Below are 19,740 nucleotides of genomic sequence, written 5' to 3' on the forward strand. Positions count from 1 at the left end.
CTTGGTGCATGTCAGTACCTACCTGCATATGATGGTGACTCTGTGTTGTCAAGCTGATGTCTTGCAATGAGGAGGAATATCTTGCGTGCATTTGGAGTCAAACTGCAGAATACGTGCTTCAGTGAACTGAGTGCGTTGGAGGCAGAGCTCTTGAGGGGCTCCAGGCTGGATTCCAGAGCATAAGGTTCGAACGTTGTTGCATTGATCCACACGAATCGGAACCTCCGTGAAGTCTCTTGATTCCACACTGCAGCAAGACATGAAGCACCACTCAGCTCATCAACACGAACACTGACTGCCTTAAGTTTGACAGATGAAAAATAATGGAGTGGAAAATAAAGAACACCACATTTGCGCGTTCATTAACTTTCATTGCATATCTATTTGCAGAAAATGAGCAATACAAAGAATTGATGCACACCAAACAACACGGTGTCCACATTTTGAATAATAGAGCATATTACCCAGTGAAATAGACAAATTGCATATGTACTTCATGAATGAGCATGTGAGGCCCCGTTATGCAAAGTGAAATAAAATTACCTATGTCATTAGGCAAGTTTCTTACCACGTAAGAAACACATTTTCAATTTTTATGTAGGTGGTCCTCAAGTGCACTTTGGCTACTTGTCATTTTCGCTAGCCTTTCTGATTCCAAGAAGCAGCTGCATTCATGCAAACACTTTCTCTCATATAAGCCTTTGAGGAGTATACTTGCCCAGACATTTTCCTTTTGTCCAAGGTGCCACAGACATGTAGCAATAATTTTATTCTTTTAGAAGGTTTTAGTGTTAAAGGGGCCCTGTAACAATTTTTACATTGCCTTCTGTAGCACTGGTGTGTGTTCAGCATTGAATACCGAGATGAACACACACACAAAAGCTCAAATATGGTGCACAGGAGCTACACTGATTCAAGGTCTGAAACGTGCAGATCATGAGAGAGACCATTCCTTTTCACATTTCACTCTTTAGGTGACATCACTTGTTGCTTCCAATTAACAATGTGCACCTATTATAGAGATATACCAAAAGTCTCACCTCATGGTGACCTTTGCAAGTCATTGCACAGCACACCTAGTGTCGTGTTGCAACTGTTTTCAAAACATTAGGGATGGGCGAATAGTAAGTTTGAAGTTCAAAGCAAATTCGAAACGAACAGTGATTTGGTCGAATAATTTTTAATCAAATAGTTCGAATAGTATATGTCACATATTATTAAGAAAAGTTAAAATTTTTGTCATGACGCAACTAACTTGCACAATATTTTTAAGAATTGGAACTAGGCATGCGTCAATGTCACTTTTTTGGTTCCAAGTGAGGTGGAAGCAACTTTGAATAGTAGCAAGATTTGTAAAGCAGTAGGGTGCAAGTTATGATTGATACAATACATTATGTTTTAAAGGTTACTATGCTTAGCGCATATAAGCCAGTATAACATGCTTTTAAACTTAAAAGATAATTAATTGAGGTTAAGGTAATATGTACACTGAAGTGTGGCTTCGCAGCAATGCAGATTTCTCTTGAATGGGTGGTTTCACGGCACAGCGCCTCTACGCTGCAGCGAAACCACCTTTACAGGGGGATTATACGAGTTCAAATACATTCGTTCATTTCGAATACCATAATAATCGTTCAAATATTCGAAGCGCCCAAATATTCGCCCAAAACATCATGTTTAAAAATAAAACTCCTTTTGTGTCTGATAAGGTGTAAAGAATGTTTTTCTTACACTGAACCTGCAACCTTCTTTTCATCCACTTTACTTTCTTCACATTTACATCATAATTACTACGAATAACAACCCCTATACTCTCCCTCTTAGTTCTAATTGATGTGTCTAGCAAAGAAAAGCGAGCCCTTAAAATTCCCCTTCTTTCGTTCATTCATAGCGAGGGTCTCGCTCTGGCAGATTGGATGCCTTCAGGTAGTATGCGAAGGATTATTGGTCAGCTGCCAGCTCGTAAAAAAGATCACGTGCTTCGTGATGCCAGCAGGCAGTAAGAGTTCTTCCACACTCGCCGTCATGGCTACTAGCAGTGCTGACTAACACTCCTAGGTTTAAATGCACATATATACCCCATAAAGTGGACGGGAGGGTGACCACCGCCGTAGCTCAGTGGCAGAGCATCGGACGCGTCATTCGAAGGTTGCAGGTTCGGTCCCTGCCCGCGCATAGATTTCACGGGGGCGGCCACGCGAAGAGTCAGCGTTGGTAAAACTTTAAAACCAGGACGATAAACTTGTGAAAAAAATAAACGATAATCTTGTCATCATCGGTGCAGAAGCGCACAGCGAACATTCTGCACCAATGATCGCATTCCAGTGCCATCAATAGGTGCAGCCGATTTCGTGCAGCACACGTGTGATTCCACGGCGCTTTTGTAAAGGAGCCGTCACTTACCCCACATTCTCTGGCACTGCGCTTCGCTCCATTCGTTTTTCAAGAGAGCCTAGGCATCGCGACTTATCTGTAATAACAACTTCATGTGCATTGTAGCGTCTACAATGCAGGCGAGGCGACTAAGTGTAAACGTAGTAGCGTTCGCTGAACATGTAGCCTCATAAATGGAGAAATAAAAACATGGTAATCGTTCTAACACTGCCGTAAAAAAAGCGCGATTGCTTACCTTCTGCGTCGTACAGCCGCAATCTACCGACGCCGTCGCTCTCGCTCATGAAATAGCACGGAAAACATGTAGAAGTGCGTTCCTGGCGATTTTTTGTGTGTGTTTGAGCAGCCGACAACGCAGCAGTTATTTTTCGACATCACTGAAGCCCAACAGAGTCGTTAAATCACGATGAAAACACATCCATCCGTGCAATCGCGTAGACGCTTGCAGGAACACTGATCGCCCGGACCCATCAGCACTTCCGAGCCGTGGCGGCAGATGGCGTCGTTGGCACTTTGCGCATCGCCTATAGGGGACGTGATTCGTAAAAATTATGATATAAATGTGTAGAAGTTAAAGAGGACGAAAAGACAACTTGCCGCCGGCAGGGACCCAACCTGCAACCTTCGAATAACGTGTCTGATGCACTGACTAACACTCCCAAGTTTAAGTGCAAAGATATACAGTCGCCGACCGATAAATCTGACACCGATATTTCGGACATGCTCGGTAATTCGGACAGTCGCGCGGCACCGCCGATGATCCCATAGAAGTAATGTGTAAAGACGACCGATATTTCGGACAGCTGCGAGATCTACATTCGATAATCCGGACCCTGTCCGAGACTGTCGCGCACGCCGAATCGCCAGCCATTATCTCCTCCGGCACCCGTACCATACAAAGTATGGCCTCAGAGATCAAAAGGAAAGCTAATTGGAGATCTATGAGGCTCTATTTCGATCGCTACTTTATGCCTCAGATTTGAGATTGGAAATGCTGATCTTGGAGGCACTGGTCAACTGTGGGAAATCGTATCGACATCGCGAACATCCTACATTCCGGTTCCTGTATCCCCGCGCTAGGGTGGCTAGAATTATAGTGTACTCTATAGCTAGAATCCTACCCGCGCTAGGGAGGTGTGCTGATCGCGGCGGCCAGCCATAGGAGAGGGTGGTCCTCTTTCGCGTGATCGCCGCTAGGGCACAACATAGCGCTGCCATCTGGGGCGCCGTCAGCGTTTCCGCGGCACTAATCCGGCTGTCAACGCCTGGCTGGCAGTTTGTAGTTATGTAGTTTGCTGCGATGTGTTGGCGTGTTCTGTTCATTTATGAATGCTGTGTGCTGGCAAAGATGCCGTCTATCTCAAAGAAAAAAACTCAGCTTTATTGGTGTTTCGTGCTAGGGTGTGATTCCGGTTACAGGTCTTGTTCGGAAAAGTGTCCCTTTTCCATGCACCGACTTGCCAACAACTGTTCTTGAAGTGGGCATGCGCCATTCCGAGGGCTGACAAACCGCTTCAAGAGAATTCCGCTGTTTGCGCAAACAGCGGAATGAATGACAAAAAGTCAAAGAAATTAATGACAAAAAAGTCAAAAGAAGAAAGCCTTGTGTGATGTGAGACAAGCCGCGGAAACAATCAAGTGCATTCTGTTGTACACAATAAAGTTTCTTTACCTAGTAACATGTTGCATTTATTTATTTGGTTTATGAATTGAGCCTGAAAAGACTACCGAACGTTGTATTACCATGTATGCCATGGTTTAATCCTGATTTGGTTGGCGTAAATCAAGTTATCTGCTTTCGCACGTAATGAGGCGCACGAATAAAATGATCAGAGCGCATTGGAGCATAATTAAGCCCCCATGGCCGTAACTAAGGGAGGGTTGAGGGGGTTCTGACACCCCCCCAAATTTTTCATGCCTTATTTATTTATTTATCTATCATTGTACCCACAGCACCCAAGGGCATATTACACTAGGGGAGGGGGGGGGGGGAGAATACAATATTTCGATACAGAATACAGATGCCAACATTTTAACATTACAATAGACGCAATTCACTGTCAACTTACGTAGTGATACATGGGATATACACAATATAAATCGGGTTCATAGTACAGTTTATGTCCTTACACAACCGCGCCAGTACACTACTGGAGACCCAGCAGTGAACTTGATAATACTTCATGTGAAGTAATTTCTGCTACTTCAGTAGACAACCTATTCCACTTGCTTATCGTCCTCGGAAAAAAATGACATTTTAAATGCGTCAGTCGGGCAGCTTATTTCCTTTATCTTATTGGCATGATGTAATCGCTGCGAACCGTAATCCGGTTTGTGAAAGTATCGCGAGGGGTCCAGACCCGTTCGGTCATGAAATAGGTTATGAAATAGTTTCAGCCGCAGATATTCCCTTCGTTTGTGTAGAAGTTCCAAACCAAGTCCTTCTTTTGCTTTTGAAACACCGAAATTCCTGATATATAGTCAGAGCAGACAAACCGAACAGCCATGTTCTGGATTCTTTCTAAATTGGACACGTTACTTCCCTTCCACGGATCCCACACAGCACAAGCGTAATCTAAGATAGATCGAACGTTAGACATGTACAGTTGAGTTTTGGCCTCAAATGGTAACTTTTTTGCATTTCTGCGCAGGAAACCTAGCACACGCCCGGCTTTAATTGTGACGTGATTGATGTGACGGCTCCAGAAAAGGTCCGGTGTGAAATATACACAAAGATGCTTGTGTTCGCGAACTGATATCAGCCTGGTTGAATTTATAACATAAAAAGAGTCATGGGCGGCCTTTTTGAAACACATATGCACTGTTTGTTTTTTTTCATTAATAAACATACGCCACCTATCACACCATTCTAAGACCCTGTCGAGGTCGTTTTGGAGAGTAGTGCAATCATGGGAGCTATGTATAATTCTGTACAAAACGCAGTCATCGGCAAATAATTTGATATGTGATGAAATACCGGAACAAATGTCATTTATGTAGATGAGGAACAATAGCGGACCCAAGACTGACCCTTGGTGCACGCCAGAGGACACATCAACTTCCCGGGATGCGTCTTACTATTGATAACGACGTTCTGCCTTCTCAAATTTAAATACTCGTTTATCCAGTTCACAATTAACTGTATCGTTCACATTATACATTTTTAGTTTTTCAATTAATAAAGAGTGGGGTGCAACGCCAAAGGCTTTTTTTTTTTTAATCTAGAAGCAGTCAACAGAGAAACCCTTATCTAAAGCACAGGATAAGTCGTGTGTCAATTCAAGTAATTGTGTTGCACAGGAAAAACGACTACGAAAGCCATGCTGCTGAGGATTAAGAAGCAATGCGTGTTCATATGAGTCATAACATTGGTAAATAGAACATGTTCAAGTATTTTGCATGCAACACTTGTAAGGGAAATGGGCTTATAGTTTAAAACATTACTTCGCGGTCCACTCTTGTGAACAGGCACTAAGTTAGCAAGTCATACAGTCATCGGGTAATGAACATTCTTCTAAAGGCTTTTCGGGTGACACTAAACTACTTGCACGCCTTCACAGCGACCACCACTTGCTTTCCGTCGGAAAAAAAAAAAAAAACTCGGCTCTGTACCCCGTATTTCAAAACCGCATGATAAGAGTAGCGCAATACAAGCTGTGCGCTAAGGAACTGCATTATCAGCTAAAGTTTTATATAATTTGGTAACGCATTTCTACTGAAGCGTTCTCCCTGCCGAGGACGGATAACGGCCACGTTCGCTGACGGCGCCTCCGACGACAGCGCCGCCCCACGGCATTCACGCGAATGGCGGCCAACTTTTGCCGCCCGGTCATCACACCTCCCCTTCTCGCCACCCTACCCGCGCTGCGCTGCTATCGCCGCCATTTTGTCGAATGCGTCTGCGGTAAAGCGTTCTGCGCGCGCGTTCATTTTTATCTTGAAACTTGCTTTATTTTACGCTCTGCTGTCTCAAAAGATCTGAGTTAAATGGTGCCAACGGTGCCCTCGCAGCCAGCGCCGAAGGCCGCACCGACGACAACGAAAGGCGGCAGATACATTCAACTGCCGATTTTTCGGACGCCCGATTTTCCGGACATGCTCGAAAATTCGGACGCTTTCGCGGCACCGTCCAGCCCCATAGACGTCAGTGGTCAAGAACGTCAGAAATTTCGGACGCTAAAACTCTTCGGCGTCCGATTTTTCGGACTTTCTGCCCAAATTGCAGGTTCGAAAGGCAATAATTGAAGCCCGCATCTCTGCCGCGTCTATCATCTCGTAGGCTCGAACCAGCGCTTTCGCGAGTCGGCCTGTTTGCGACAGTAGCAGAGTCCGAAAGTCAGTTTTGTCGCGATGCCAAAGTGTTATGGAGTGAAGCGGACCGGAAATTCAAAGGGGCCGCTATCACGGCGCCGTGCGGCGATGTCTTTACGGATAAGCAGTGGAAATGCACGGAGGCGCGATGGCGGCAGGTGGCAAACGCGACAGTACGGCTCAATCGCTGACGAGCCTTACGCTAAGCATCTTCAGTCAACTGCATGTGGCCTGGGGCAGTTGCATGCGTAGTGCACGCATTTAATAGGCGAGAACCCAAACGCGCCGCGCCGCCATTCATGCTGCCTCTTTGTGGGACCGCTAAGTGCGCCGCACAGACGCGTTGCCTTCACGAGCGAAACCAGCTCGTCATCGTACAGCGATCACATCACACTGGCGGAGATACAGGCGGACTTGGTTGCACGTAAGCGGAAGAGCGGGCAGCAACGCATTGACAACTTTTTTCGGCCACAGGGACCTTGAAGTGTCAATAAAAGTATTTTTTTTCTGGCGCATTCGTTTTTTCGGACATTCGATAATTCAAACTTATTTACGTTCCCCGTGGAGTCCGAATTATCGGTCGTCGACTGTATACAGTAGAATCACGATGATACGAATCCCGCGGAGTCACGAAAAATATTCGTATTAGCCGAAATTCGTATCACCGAAACACATGTAAAACTAGCTAAATTAACAGAGTCAGAGGCAAACTCATTTTTAGGAACACATAAAAAAACATTTATTTCTTGCAGAAAAAATTTCTAATGTCTTTCTGCTTCTTTTTTTTTCGTGAAGTCACTCAGCAGACTTCTTTGAAATCCGTAAAAACGCGTGCACGTGTCGTCGCTGATTTCATCAGCGGCCATAGCACGCCTCAGGACGTCGAGCGCGCGCAGCGTTTCAGCCGCCGCTGGTGGTCCTTCACCATCGCCCTCGTCTATGTCGTCGCCATCATCGCTGGAATCGGCAACCTCGCATGTGGCCTCCTCAACAATATCCTCCACCGTGCGCGCACCACAAGTGGCGATGTTGTCATCCACCGTGCAGAAGTCTTCAGCTGTGCAGAACTCCTGAAGAAGCCGCATTTCACAAAGCAGTTTGCTATGGTAGTCGGCGTTACTCGATCCCAAGCCATAGCGATAAAATGGATGGCGTCCAGGAGGCTTATTCGCAGGTCGCCTTCGTGTTTTCTGTCAATATTGGCAAGTAGGCGGCGCACAAGAAGGCCCTTGAAATGATGCTTGAGGTTTTTTTATTATTCCAGCATCAAGCGGTTGCAGGTGCGTCGTCGTGTTTGCAGGCAAAAAGATCAGTTTGACGTTTTGGAGCGTTACTTGCCTCGCGTGGGCGGCGCACTGGTCAAGAATCAGAACAATCTTCCGATTCTTGCAGGCCATCCTTCTGTCAAGGAGCGCAGGGGTGGAAGCGGGCTTGAGTGTTTTGGAGCAGCTCAGGGAGCAGGCATAATGCTGTTTTGGAGCAATGAAAGTTAGTTTTGGAGCAGGATTCTAGGGTCAAACATCATTGTTGTTAATTTTTTTTTAATTTATGGTAAACACTAGAAATTCCAACGATCTTAGAAAACATTCAATACTGATGAACCAACCACACTTAACACAAATGATATATATATATATATATATATATATATATATATATATATATATATATATATATATATATATATATATACATACACGCGCGTACGTGTTATCATTAAAACATCACAGCTGTGATAGAGCAATGACTCAGTAAAATGAGATAAGCGATGTTTTGAATAGCTACATTTGACTAGTCTGACAAATGAAAAATGTTCATGGTAATGAACGTTTTTCAGCAGCGGCGTTTTCCGCTGCGTTTGCCGGGTTGCTACATTTTCGTCAAAAGCCTACGCCGGCTTCAAATTGTTCCTTCGAAATGCGTGGAGGTCAGCGCCATCTGGAGGCACTGGAAGAAACCAAGCAAACACGCGTCTGCACCTTAAACTCCGCTTGACGGACGAGCGAGCGACGCGCCGCGCGAGGCGTTTTCAAGTAGGAAGACGCGGCGGCGCGATTTTGAGATGGCGTTCGTCAAAATGACGCGCGCGACCCTCCGACCATGCGTGAGTCGCGCATGAAATCATGCCACTCGGGACGCAACAGCGCGATTTCGCGAAGGCGTTCGTCAAAAAACACGCGCGTCCCTCCAAACGTGCGTAAATCGCACCAAAAACTGCGCCATGCGGTTCCACCATTTCCCTTCAAGTTCCTTTCCAAGATTTGTGAATTATTGGTGTCGGTTATATGCCCGCAAATATGGTACATGAGGTGCGATGATACTAGATGTCGCAAGCACACAATTTGTATCGCGTGGTTCTGTTTTCGTACTACCTCACATTCGTCTGAGTAATAAGCGTTCCAAGTGTCTATCTTATTCTTTTTTGTATATTTCTTCACTCGCCACCTCATGTACCAAACCACAAACAGCAACGGCGGCGAGCGGATGGTACGAGCTAAAGCGTATTCAACCACGAGCCGAGCGCTGCAGGTTCTGACGAGCAAAAATCGAACAACGCGACCAATCGCACTGGCGAGACTAAGCTCGTCGCTGCACGAGCGCGTTTACATGCTGCATTTATAACGTCTAACGGCTTGTGTGCAATGTAAAAAAATTCTCCACATGGCACGCTCTCACTAAAGAAAATGAGTTTCGGAAATGGTCCAACCGACTTACACAAACCGAAGCCTTGTGAGTGGTTTCGCGGTTGGTCGTGGCTTCATTGACTGCAAACCGATAAAACAAATTTTTGTTTCTCATGCAGACTTATGACACAAAATCCATCTTACACACTCAGCTATACAGCAGTTTCCTTAATGCAAAGTTTCTAAATAATGGTCGCGCGTTTACGTCCGCGGCAGCTGCTCGCACTATCCTCATGGCTTCACATCAAATTAAATATTCGCAGTAAATAGAACCTTTTCCACATTATGAAGCGTCAATGCACCTACTTTTATTCATGTTCGCAATCCCAGGCCACGATGACAGCAACCGCCTCATGCGCGCAGCGCGCCGGCGCCATCGAAATATGGCCGGACAACTCACTTTCTTGAATCTAAAAACGTTGCTTTCTTGTAGCTAGCTCCTGTACAGGCTCGCTAGCTTTTTTCCGCCTTCGACGACGTCATGAGAGCAATGAGAGCGCGCCAAGTGATGTGACGATGATATGAGCTCGCATAGGCGCGCCACGACACGGATGACAGCGGCACATGAAGGCACCAAACGTAGCCTTGGTGATCGGTTCCGGCAGCGCACCGGAGCCCATCGCGGAGGCCGTGCACTAAAGACCGCTTGGGAGCAGTTTCGGCGCAATATTGCGTTTTGGAGCAGGATGGCGCAGCAGAAGAGGATTGGCGCAGCGTGGCGCACATGGCGCAGCACTTCCGCGACAGAAATTCTTCAAACAGGGCCACCGTCATCCATGCCTTTTTGTTAGCGCGATAGACGCACGGCAAATGGCTCTCGCGCTTGAAACACCGAGGCTTTTGGGATTTGCCAACTACCGTCAGCTTAAGTTTCTCCGACCCGCCGGCGTTACAGCACAAAAGCACCGTAATTCGCTCTTTGCTTTTCTTGCCTCCTCGGCACGCTTCGCCTTTTAAGCAAAGGCTCTTCTCAGGCTGAAGGTTAAAAAACAGGCCAGCCTCATCTGCGTTAAAACCATCACGAGGCTCATACCCTGAGATGAGTGACTGCAGCTTCGCGAGCCAGTCGCTAACAACGGTCTCTTCAGCCTTCTTCGCTTCACCACAGACGCTTTTGTAAACGAGACCGTGTCTCGTCTTGAAACGGTGCAGTCACCCACCTGAGGCCTGAAATCCGTCGATGCGCAGAGCAAGTGCAATCTCGTCGGCTTTCTCACGCAACACTTTGCCATCGATGTTCACACCAGCTGCAGTAACCTCCTTAAACCAGGTCAAAAGAGCTTCTTCAAGCTTCACGTGTTGGGCTGTCTTCGCTTGCCTCGCGTTGACGTTCAATGAAAGCACATTTTTCATTATTGAGTCTCGCTGTCCAACAATTGTGCTTAATGTCGACGTTGCGAGGCCTAGCTCCTTAGCCAACTCCGTGCGTTTTCTTTTGGGATCCTCATCGACCTTTCGAACAATGTCCAGTTTCTCCTTAAAGGGACACTAAAGACAAATAACAATTTATGTCAGAGTGAAAGCTCAAATTATGACAACTTCTAAAATGGCAGTACTATCAACAGCAGTGCCCTACTTACTGAGAAATTAAGCTAAATGTATCACATGATGAGCGCCACGAGTGGGACATTTTCGAAGTGATACCGATGACTAGACTTGTGCGAATATTCGTGCACTTCGAATATTCGAACGAATATTACAGTATTCGAATTCGCTTCGAAACGAATTTAAATTCTAGGAAATTTCGAAGTATTCGAAATGAACGAATAGAGATATATAAACCGCATGTAACCTCCTGTAAAGGTGGTTTCACTGCAGTAGAAGGGTTCTGTACCGTGAATACACCTTTCCAGGAGAAATCCGCACTGCCGCGAAGCCCCACTTCAAGGTTAAGTGAACATACAGTAAAACCTCATTAATTCAAAGTCACTGGGACTGTGAAAAATCTAATTAAGCGAGTTTTCAAATTAACCAAACATACAAAAAGCGGGATGCAAGGAACTTTGAATTACTGGAAGTAATCAGAGGTGATCGTTTGTTATGACTGCTAGTTTGTGGCTACAAGTGTTATGTCTTCCAGCAATACCTGGTCCCAATTTTGCCGCTAAACCGGGGAAACGGTGGGCCTCGCTGCTGCCAGCGCAAGAAAAAAAAAAAGAGGAAGAAAAAAACGGTCTCGTGGTCAACTGAAATGCGCGCCTGCGGAAAAGACGTGCTTCGCTGCAACACAGTGGTGACACGCGGGCAGCATGTCACCTGCTCCTCGCAGCGTCAGCGCGTCATGATGCGATCATTCGCCCATTCTTTTTGGTAAAACAAAGAATTTAATAATGACCAGTGTGACGGAATTCGCGATGTGTTCTAGGTGGAAAAGATGATCATTGAAGTTTTTGAACTGAGTTTTCGAAGTAGGCGTTGCAGGCAAATACTCCGCCAGCAGTGCAAGTGCGCAAATTGCCGGAACAACCGCCAATCGGAGGTTCGCATACATCGCAAATTCCGTCAGACCGCCCTTTATTAATATCTCTATTTTCCCTATTTTCCCAGAAAGAATGGGTAAATCATGACGCGCTGACGTTGAGAGAAGCATGCGTCAAGCTGCCCGCGTGTCATCGCTGTGCTGCAGTGAAGCACGTGTTTTCCGCAGGCGCACATTTCAGCCGACCACAAGACCACGTTTTCTTTAGTTTTCATTTCTTTCGCTGGCTGCAGCGAGGCTGGGATGCTTCACTTGTCACTCATTAGTATCACTACACTGCATTGCCTTGTGGCTCCTAAGGGCCATCGTTTCGGCGGATTTGCGGCTAAATCGGGATCGGGGAATTGGCACATGGCACCCAAAATTTTCGAATTAACCGGCTGGTACTGACCGCCGCTTCAATTTAGCCACTTAAATTTACATCGCAAAGTACGGGGCCGCAGAAATCCTTCTAATTATGCGGATTTCGAAATAGCAGAGTTCGAATTGATGAGGTTTTACTGTACTACCCTCACATCAATTCATCATTTGTTAAGTTTAAAAGCTTGTTATACCGGCTTATATGCTCTAAGTATACATAGTAAATTTTAAAACGTAACATATTTTACAGGTTATCACTTGCATTCTACTGAAAGTCAAATCCTGCTACTACTCAAAGTTGCTTCCACTTCCCTTTGAACCAAAAAGAATGACACATGCGTATGCCTTGTTTCAACTTCAAAAATATTGCACTGGTTAGTTGGGTCATGAAAAATATGTTCATTTTCCTTTATAATATGTGATATAAATTATTCGAATTCGCTTCGACCAAATCACTATTCGCTTCGAATTCGCTTGGGACCTAAAATTTACTATTCGCACAAGCCTACCGATGACGTATGAGAGTCTGCCTACAATAAATCACTAGTAATCAAACTATCAGCAATAAAAAAAGAACCTTCTGCGCATCAAAAGACGTACATATTAAAATGCTGTTTGTTCGTTTCCGTTTGATTCATGGAAAAAAGAACCTCTGTGGCGTTGCCATGGGGAACGGCGCGCGTGGTTCAAAGGTTCCGCTTTCGCCAAACTGCACTTCCCCCGGCGCCCTGCTTCGCTCACGCGGTCGTGTCTCAGTGGTAGTTTCGGGATCACGTACTGCCGCGTGTGTTGCGCGCTCGTGAAAGTTGCTCTGACAGAAAGTTCGACAAAATACCGCATGCAACGACACCGGCATTACGAGACCTCAGCAGCATACCGCGTTCATCGGGGCTCAAGTCGCTGAATTGGAGCCCAGCGTCGCGAGCCAATAGTATCTCGTTGTCAAGTTCTCCGTCCACATCCATTGCGGCGATTGTGGCAAGCTTCAATGGCCGTTGTTGCTGCTGTGGGTCCTGCTACTTTCGCTCTGCTGCTACTAGTGTCGGCGGCCGCGCAATAAAGGCGGGCAACGTTGGGCACGGTAGCAGTGATGTATGAAAGTTGGATTTCAGGCAGGTGATTTGAAGTACGCTAACGCGATGTGGACCACTAAAACGCAATTTTATTTCAAAATAAGCACTTCCTTGGCATAAAAGTAGCACTACGAGGTTTCTGGACCGCTATTTCTACAATCAACAACGACTTAATATTTGCCTTTAGTGTCCCTTTAAAGGAGAGGGCTTTCCGCTTGCGAGACATAGCTTGCTGCCACTCGGCAAAAACACACAATCACAACAAAGCAAGAACGCGGGCTCGAGCACAGCAACGGCAACCGCTCCAACCACTCTGTCCGACGGCATGCATAAAAGCATAGAAGAAAGAAGCTCCTGTGGGCCGTGCCTCTCCGCCTGCCTCCGCACCAAGAAAAACACAAAGAAAGAAAAAACGTGGCCAGCACCATCTGTAACCTTCAAGAGAAAGCAAAAGGCACACTCCGACCTCTGATACACGCAGATCTTGGAGGCTGTCGCGCGCTGCTCGCCTGCGGTGCTGGCAATGTGCCAAACCAGCGGCGCAGCACGCATTCCAGCGCCGTAAGTGCACGCTGCTCTGTTTCGCGGCCGTTGGTGGGGCAACGTTTATTCGTATCAAAAGACGCGGGTCAAGAATCAGTTCGCAACAACCGTACTCAAGCACGTTGTAAATTAATGGGCCTTGGCCGGGACCACAGAGAAATTCGTATCATCCCGAAATTCGTATTAGCCGTGATCGTATCATCGAGATTCTACTGTACCTGATAAAGCGGACGTGAGGAGGACCGCCCCCATAGCTCAAATGGTAGAGCATCAGGCACTTTATTCGAAGGTTGCAGGTTAAGTCCCTGCCTGCAGCTAGTTGTCTTTTCGTCCCCTTTAATTTCTACAAATAACGTCCCCTATACTTTCCTTGCCTCGATCCTCTGTTGGTTGTCATTAATGCAATGGTTGAAAAGAAATATACAAGAAAACGCAACCTTTGGGAAACCAAAAGTAGTTCACCTGCATGCCAAAGCACACTAGAGAAAATGAGAGGTGACATGCAGGGACATGAGAAAGTCACTACAACTGCTGCTTGGAATACACGATACAAAAAGACACTTTGACAACGAATGTTAGGTTAGTCAGAAATCAAGCAAATATTTATGCTTACATAAGGCAGCATTGATGTGATCCACTGAAGCAATTATGTGAATGTGACGAGCTGTTGAAAGCGTGGAGAGTATTTCCTGGACTTTTGCACTCCTCAGGCCCAAACCATCAATGTTGTTGATAAGAATGAAAGTGTCCTCAGCATCTGAAGAGAGGAATGGTTGAGGCAGGTAAACTGGGGCCAGTTGGTGATAGCTGAGCATTGTAAATCAAACAAGGAATGAGGCACGCATTTGCAAATGTACCTCATGTATAAGTGTTCGTCCGCTTTAGCATGTGAACGAATGAAAGATCAGGCCCACCAATCCCAACTACAGTAAAAGCTCATTAAATCGGATTTTATGGGTCCGGAACAAATGTATGAATTATCCGAATGTCTAATTATTTAAAGTATCCACAAAACCATAGACAAGTATCTATTACATCAACGCATTTTCATTTTCTTGGTAAATACGTAAATCCACTACTTATTTTGCAAAGAGCAGTGTAAAAGCCGTAAATTCGTCGTTCGCGACTTCGTTCACAATGTGACCGCGAATCAAGGCCCCCATGTTGCTGAAACGTGCTCTGAACCCACCTCTTTATTACGTACCGTCGCCACCAACACCACCACACAAATGTGACATTTATTTTTTTTTTTGCCATAAAAATGGCAAGCAACTGATTGTTCGTTCAGCACAATGTAGCAAGTGAGTTGTATGCCAGGATGTGAACTGCGGCTGAAGTTCTTTATCTTCAACCACTTGAACCATGTTTGGCTTTTGTGACTTTCCACGCGCATTGTCAGAAGTCAAAACGAAGATACTGAGTGCTGCATCCGCTGTAGACAAAGCCACTGCCACTAAAGACACTATCATAGCGCCCACGCAGTCCTGAAGGTACGCACAGAGCCTATGCACACAGTCGAAATGAAACTGCTGAGCTCTGCTGAGCTCACTGAATCTGCTGCTGAAAAAACCTGGCTCGCTAGTAGAATCATGGATGGCGACTACACAGTTCTGAAAGCCTGCGGCGAAACTGAAACTACTGCTTGTCACAGCTTTGACCCCACTCGTTATCGATGTGGACGCGGAAGTGTACGTGGAGGAGCCCTAATGACGAAACTAAGAATGAAATAGACTTCACACTGTGTGCACACCCTGGCATCGTGCAGGATGTGGAAGTGGTTGGGAAGATACGATGCAGTGACCATAGAATGGTAAGGTCTAGAATTCGCCTAGACTTGAGGAAGGAATGGGAGAAAGCGATACGCAAGAAGCCAATTAACGAGCTAGCGCTGAGAGATAAAGTACAGGAACTCAGGGTCTCGCTTCAGAAAAGATACTCGGCTCTAGCCTAGGAAACCGACCTTAGAGTTGACGCAATGAATGATAATCTGACAAGCATCATTACGGAGTGTGCAGTGGAAGTCGAAGGTACAGTCATTAGACGGGACACTGGCAAGCTCTCCCAGGGGACGAAAAACTTCACTAAGAAACGTCAAAGCATGAAAGCCTCAAACACAACAGACAAAATAGAACTGGCACAGCTTTCGAAGTTAATCAATAGGCGTAAAGTAGCCGACATATGAAGTTATAACATGGAGAGAATTGCACATGCTCTAAAGAATGGGCGCAGCCTCACAGCGGTGAAGAGAAAACTGGGCACAGGCCCAGATGTATGCACTAAGGGACAAGGAAGGCAAGCTCACTCACAATATGGATAGGACAGTTAATGTAGCTAAGGAGTTTTACAGAGATCTGTACAGTAGCCGAGACAACCAGGATAATAATGTAAGAAGTAGTAGTAGCCCAGAGGAAGTGGACATCCCACCAGTAACGACATGGGAAGTAACGAAAGCCTTAGAGGGAGTGCAAAGAGGTAAAGCCATTGGACAGATTGTGTTAGAAAAACTGGCAACCCTGTATATGAAATGTCTATTAACGGTGAGGGTACCAGAATCTTGGAAGAATGCTAATGTCATCTTAATCCATAAGAAAGGGGATGTCAAAGACTTGAAAAATTACAGGTCGAATTACAGCTTACTGTCCGTTGTCTACAAGCTATTTACAAAGATAGCAGCTAATAGAATTAAGACAACATTAGAATTCAATCAACCAAAGGACCAAGCAGGATTTCGTACAGGTTGCTCAACAATAGACCACATTGACACTATCAATCAGCTGATAGAGATATGCGCGGAATATAACCAACTCCTGTATATAGTCTTCACTGATTATGAGAAGGCATTTGATTCGGTCGAGATATCAGCAGTAACGCACGCACTGCGGAATCAGGGCGTCAACGAACCATATATAAGCATACTGGAAGAAATCTATTATATCTTCGTCTAAACTGGGCGAGACCGGCAGGTAGCACACGGTGGCTAAGTGCAACACATGTTTATTCGGTCACACAACCAACTGTCTAACAACCAGGAAGGAAAAGGGGCGGTTCTTATATACATGCTCGAGCCACTATCACACCGAGCATTGACGTCACGAAGCCCAACAGTCCGAGTCACCGCTGATAGCGAAGCGCGTCTGCGTCAGCACCACGATGCACCAAACACGATAACACAACACTCCTCTCCCCTCACGAGGTTTCGTGTCACGGCACGTAACGGTCTGGCGGTCGCCTCAACCGGGTAGAACGTCGAAGCTGCGGTGTTGATTGTCCCGAGGGGTCGCCGTTATGGGGACCACTGTCGAGCGTCGGACCGCTGTCGTGTAGAAGGCCCGGAGACGGCTCGGTAGAAGGCCCTGCCGATTCAGCTGCTGGTAACGTCAAGTTCGCTGCTGGTTGGTCCTGATCGTTGAGCCGAGCAGGCGTGCTGGTCGAGGTGGGCTCTCTAGTGTCCCTGAAGAGCGGACCCTTGTTTTCCACTCTTGGCCCGTCCAGTACTGTTCCCGCCGCCTTAAGCCAGCTCCGGTTCTCCTGAAATGTACGCCGTCGCAGGTTATCAGCGTGAACGTATCGGTCCTCGTCTCCGACGCGAACAATGTACGTGCATGCGCTGCACCGCTGAGCAATGGTACCCAACAGCCATTTGTCGTCGTCCGGGCGGAGTCCTTTTACCAAAACCTGGTTGCCTTCCCAAAAGTCTCTCCATGGCCCTCGTTTCTGGTCTGCGTGGAGCTTCGTCTGCTCCCCCTTTTCGCGCATGCGTTGTTCCATGTCCGGGTGCAGCAGACTCAGCCTGGTTCTTGGCTGCCATGACAAGAAGATCTGGGCCGGGGTCTCACCAGTGGTGCTGGACGGGGTGTTGCGATAACTGAAGAGAAATTGGTCTATGCGATGTTGCATGGACTTCTTGTCTCCTTTTCTTTCTTCGTCTAGTATATGTTTAAACAAGTCCTTCTTGACGGTCTGAACGCACCGTTCGGCGCTACCATTCGAAACTGGGTGATAGGGAGGAGATTTGGAATGACGAATTCCATTCTGCTCAGGAATGTTGCGAAGTGCTGCGATGTGAATTGGGGCCCGTTGTCGGTCACGATCTCCTCTGGTAGTCCGTAGGCCGCAAAAACACCTCGCAACTTCTCTACTGTCTTTTCACTTGTTGTTGTTGTCATGACAAACACCTCAACCCACTTCGAATGAGCGTCCATTAGGACCAAAAAGAAATGCTGGTCCCTTTGCGCAAAATCTAGATGAACTCGCTGCCATCTACGCGTTGGCCAGCCCCATGACATTAGTGGCACTCTAGCTGTCGCATTCTGTGACAACTGACAAGTGATGCACTCTTTCACCGCTTGCTCTATGTCTAGCGTTAAGCGAGGCCACCAGACATGACTCCTTGCCAGCATTTTCATTCGAGTCATCCCTGGGTGACCTTCGTGCAGCATTTCTAGAACCTTCTGTCGCAACGAAGCTGGTATAACCACGCGATTGCCCCATGTTACGCACTCTTGGTCTACCGACAGTTTGTTACGGCGAACGAAGTATGGTGAAAGATCGTCGTCCGACACATGCGCAGGCCACCCGTTCTGCGTAAAAACAACACTTTGGACAGCAATCGATCTTTCCGCGTTTCCGATCTGATTTCCCTTGCCGACAATGCAGCCTCGTCTAACACCGAAAAGAAATAAATGCCCTCCGACTCCTCTGCTTTGTCTCGGAGCGGTAGCCGTGAAAGGGCATCAGCATTTTGGATTTCGCTTGCCTTTCGGTAGACCCATCGGTAGTCATACGCTGCAAGAATTAAGGCCCACCGCTGTATCCGGGCTGCTGCCATTGTAGGGATTGGCTTGCCATGCCCGAAAATTCCAACCAGGGGTTGGTGATCTGAATAAACGGAAAATTTTCGACCAAACAAAAATTTGTGGAACTTCTTTAGACCGAAAATAACTGCAAGAGCCTCTTTCTCCAGGTGGGCGTAGCCCTGCTCTGCCTGACTTAGTGTCCTCGATGCGAACGCTATCGGTCTTTCGACCCCCGCGATTTTATGGAATAAGATCGCCCCTAGTCCATATGCCGAGGCGTCGCATACCATACCCAGTTCCTGATCCGGATTGTAGTATGCTAGTACTCTGGGATGCATAAGCCAATCCTTAGATCTCTTAAAAGTATCCGCCACCCTGTCCGTCCATTGCCACTTAACATTCTCGCCCAACAACTCGTACAATGGTTTCAGCTCTGCTGACATGTTCGGAACGAATTTGCCATAAAAATTGAGCATGCCCAAATATGCTCGAAGCTCCTGTTTGTTCTTGGGTGTCGGCGCGTCTTTGATAGCGCGCACCTTATCATCGGATGGCCGAATGCCATTTGCGTCCAGCACGTGACCCAGATACGCCACCGATGGTTCGAAAAACTTGCACTTTTCTTTGCGCAATTTAATGCCTCGTTTCTTGAACCTTGTCAGCACGCTTTCCACCTTTTCCCAACACTCCTCAAAACTTTCCCCGGCAATCAACACATCATCCAGGTAGCAGGCGACTTTATCTAGGCCTCCTAGAACCTCGTCCATGACTGCCTGGAATATCGAGGGTGCACTGGTTATCCCATACGGTAGGCGCGTAAACTTAAACAGCCCCAGGTGCGTATTTATCGTGAGCAAAGACTGCGAGTCAGGGTGCAACTGCAGCTGCTGATACGCGGTTGAAAGGTCAAGCACAGTGAAATATTTGCACCCATGCAAGGCTACAAACAAATCTTCCATGACTGGTAGCGGATAATGATCGGTGCGCAAGCAGGGATTCACCGTCATTCTGTAGTCTCCGCAAATCCTGACTGTGTTGTCTCCTTTTGGAACCACCACCAGCGGCGTGGCCCAGTCGCTTTTTAGGACGGGAACAATCAC

At 46.7% G+C, this 19,740-nt stretch overlaps 1 protein-coding gene and 1 long non-coding RNA gene across 2 annotated transcripts in view; one reads left to right on the forward strand and one right to left on the reverse strand.

Annotated features, from left to right (window-relative positions):
- LOC125758489 (uncharacterized) overlaps nucleotides 1–19,740 on the forward strand; it is a 210,298-nt gene that overhangs the window by 39,584 nt on the left and 150,974 nt on the right. The window lies entirely within an intron of this gene.
- LOC119394501 (origin recognition complex subunit 2) overlaps nucleotides 1–19,740 on the reverse strand; it is a 69,443-nt gene that overhangs the window by 9,903 nt on the left and 39,800 nt on the right. Inside the window, exons 9-10 of the mRNA XM_037661807.2 lie at nucleotides 14,458–14,601; nucleotides 23–247 (exon numbers count right to left, since the gene is read on the reverse strand). Coding sequence (XP_037517735.1) covers nucleotides 23–247; nucleotides 14,458–14,601 — 369 coding nt within the window. The remainder of the gene's footprint in view (nucleotides 1–22; nucleotides 248–14,457; nucleotides 14,602–19,740) is intronic.

This window comes from Rhipicephalus sanguineus, chromosome 5 (assembly GCF_013339695.2).
Source record: "Rhipicephalus sanguineus isolate Rsan-2018 chromosome 5, BIME_Rsan_1.4, whole genome shotgun sequence".
NCBI lineage: Eukaryota > Metazoa > Arthropoda > Arachnida > Ixodida > Ixodidae > Rhipicephalus > Rhipicephalus sanguineus.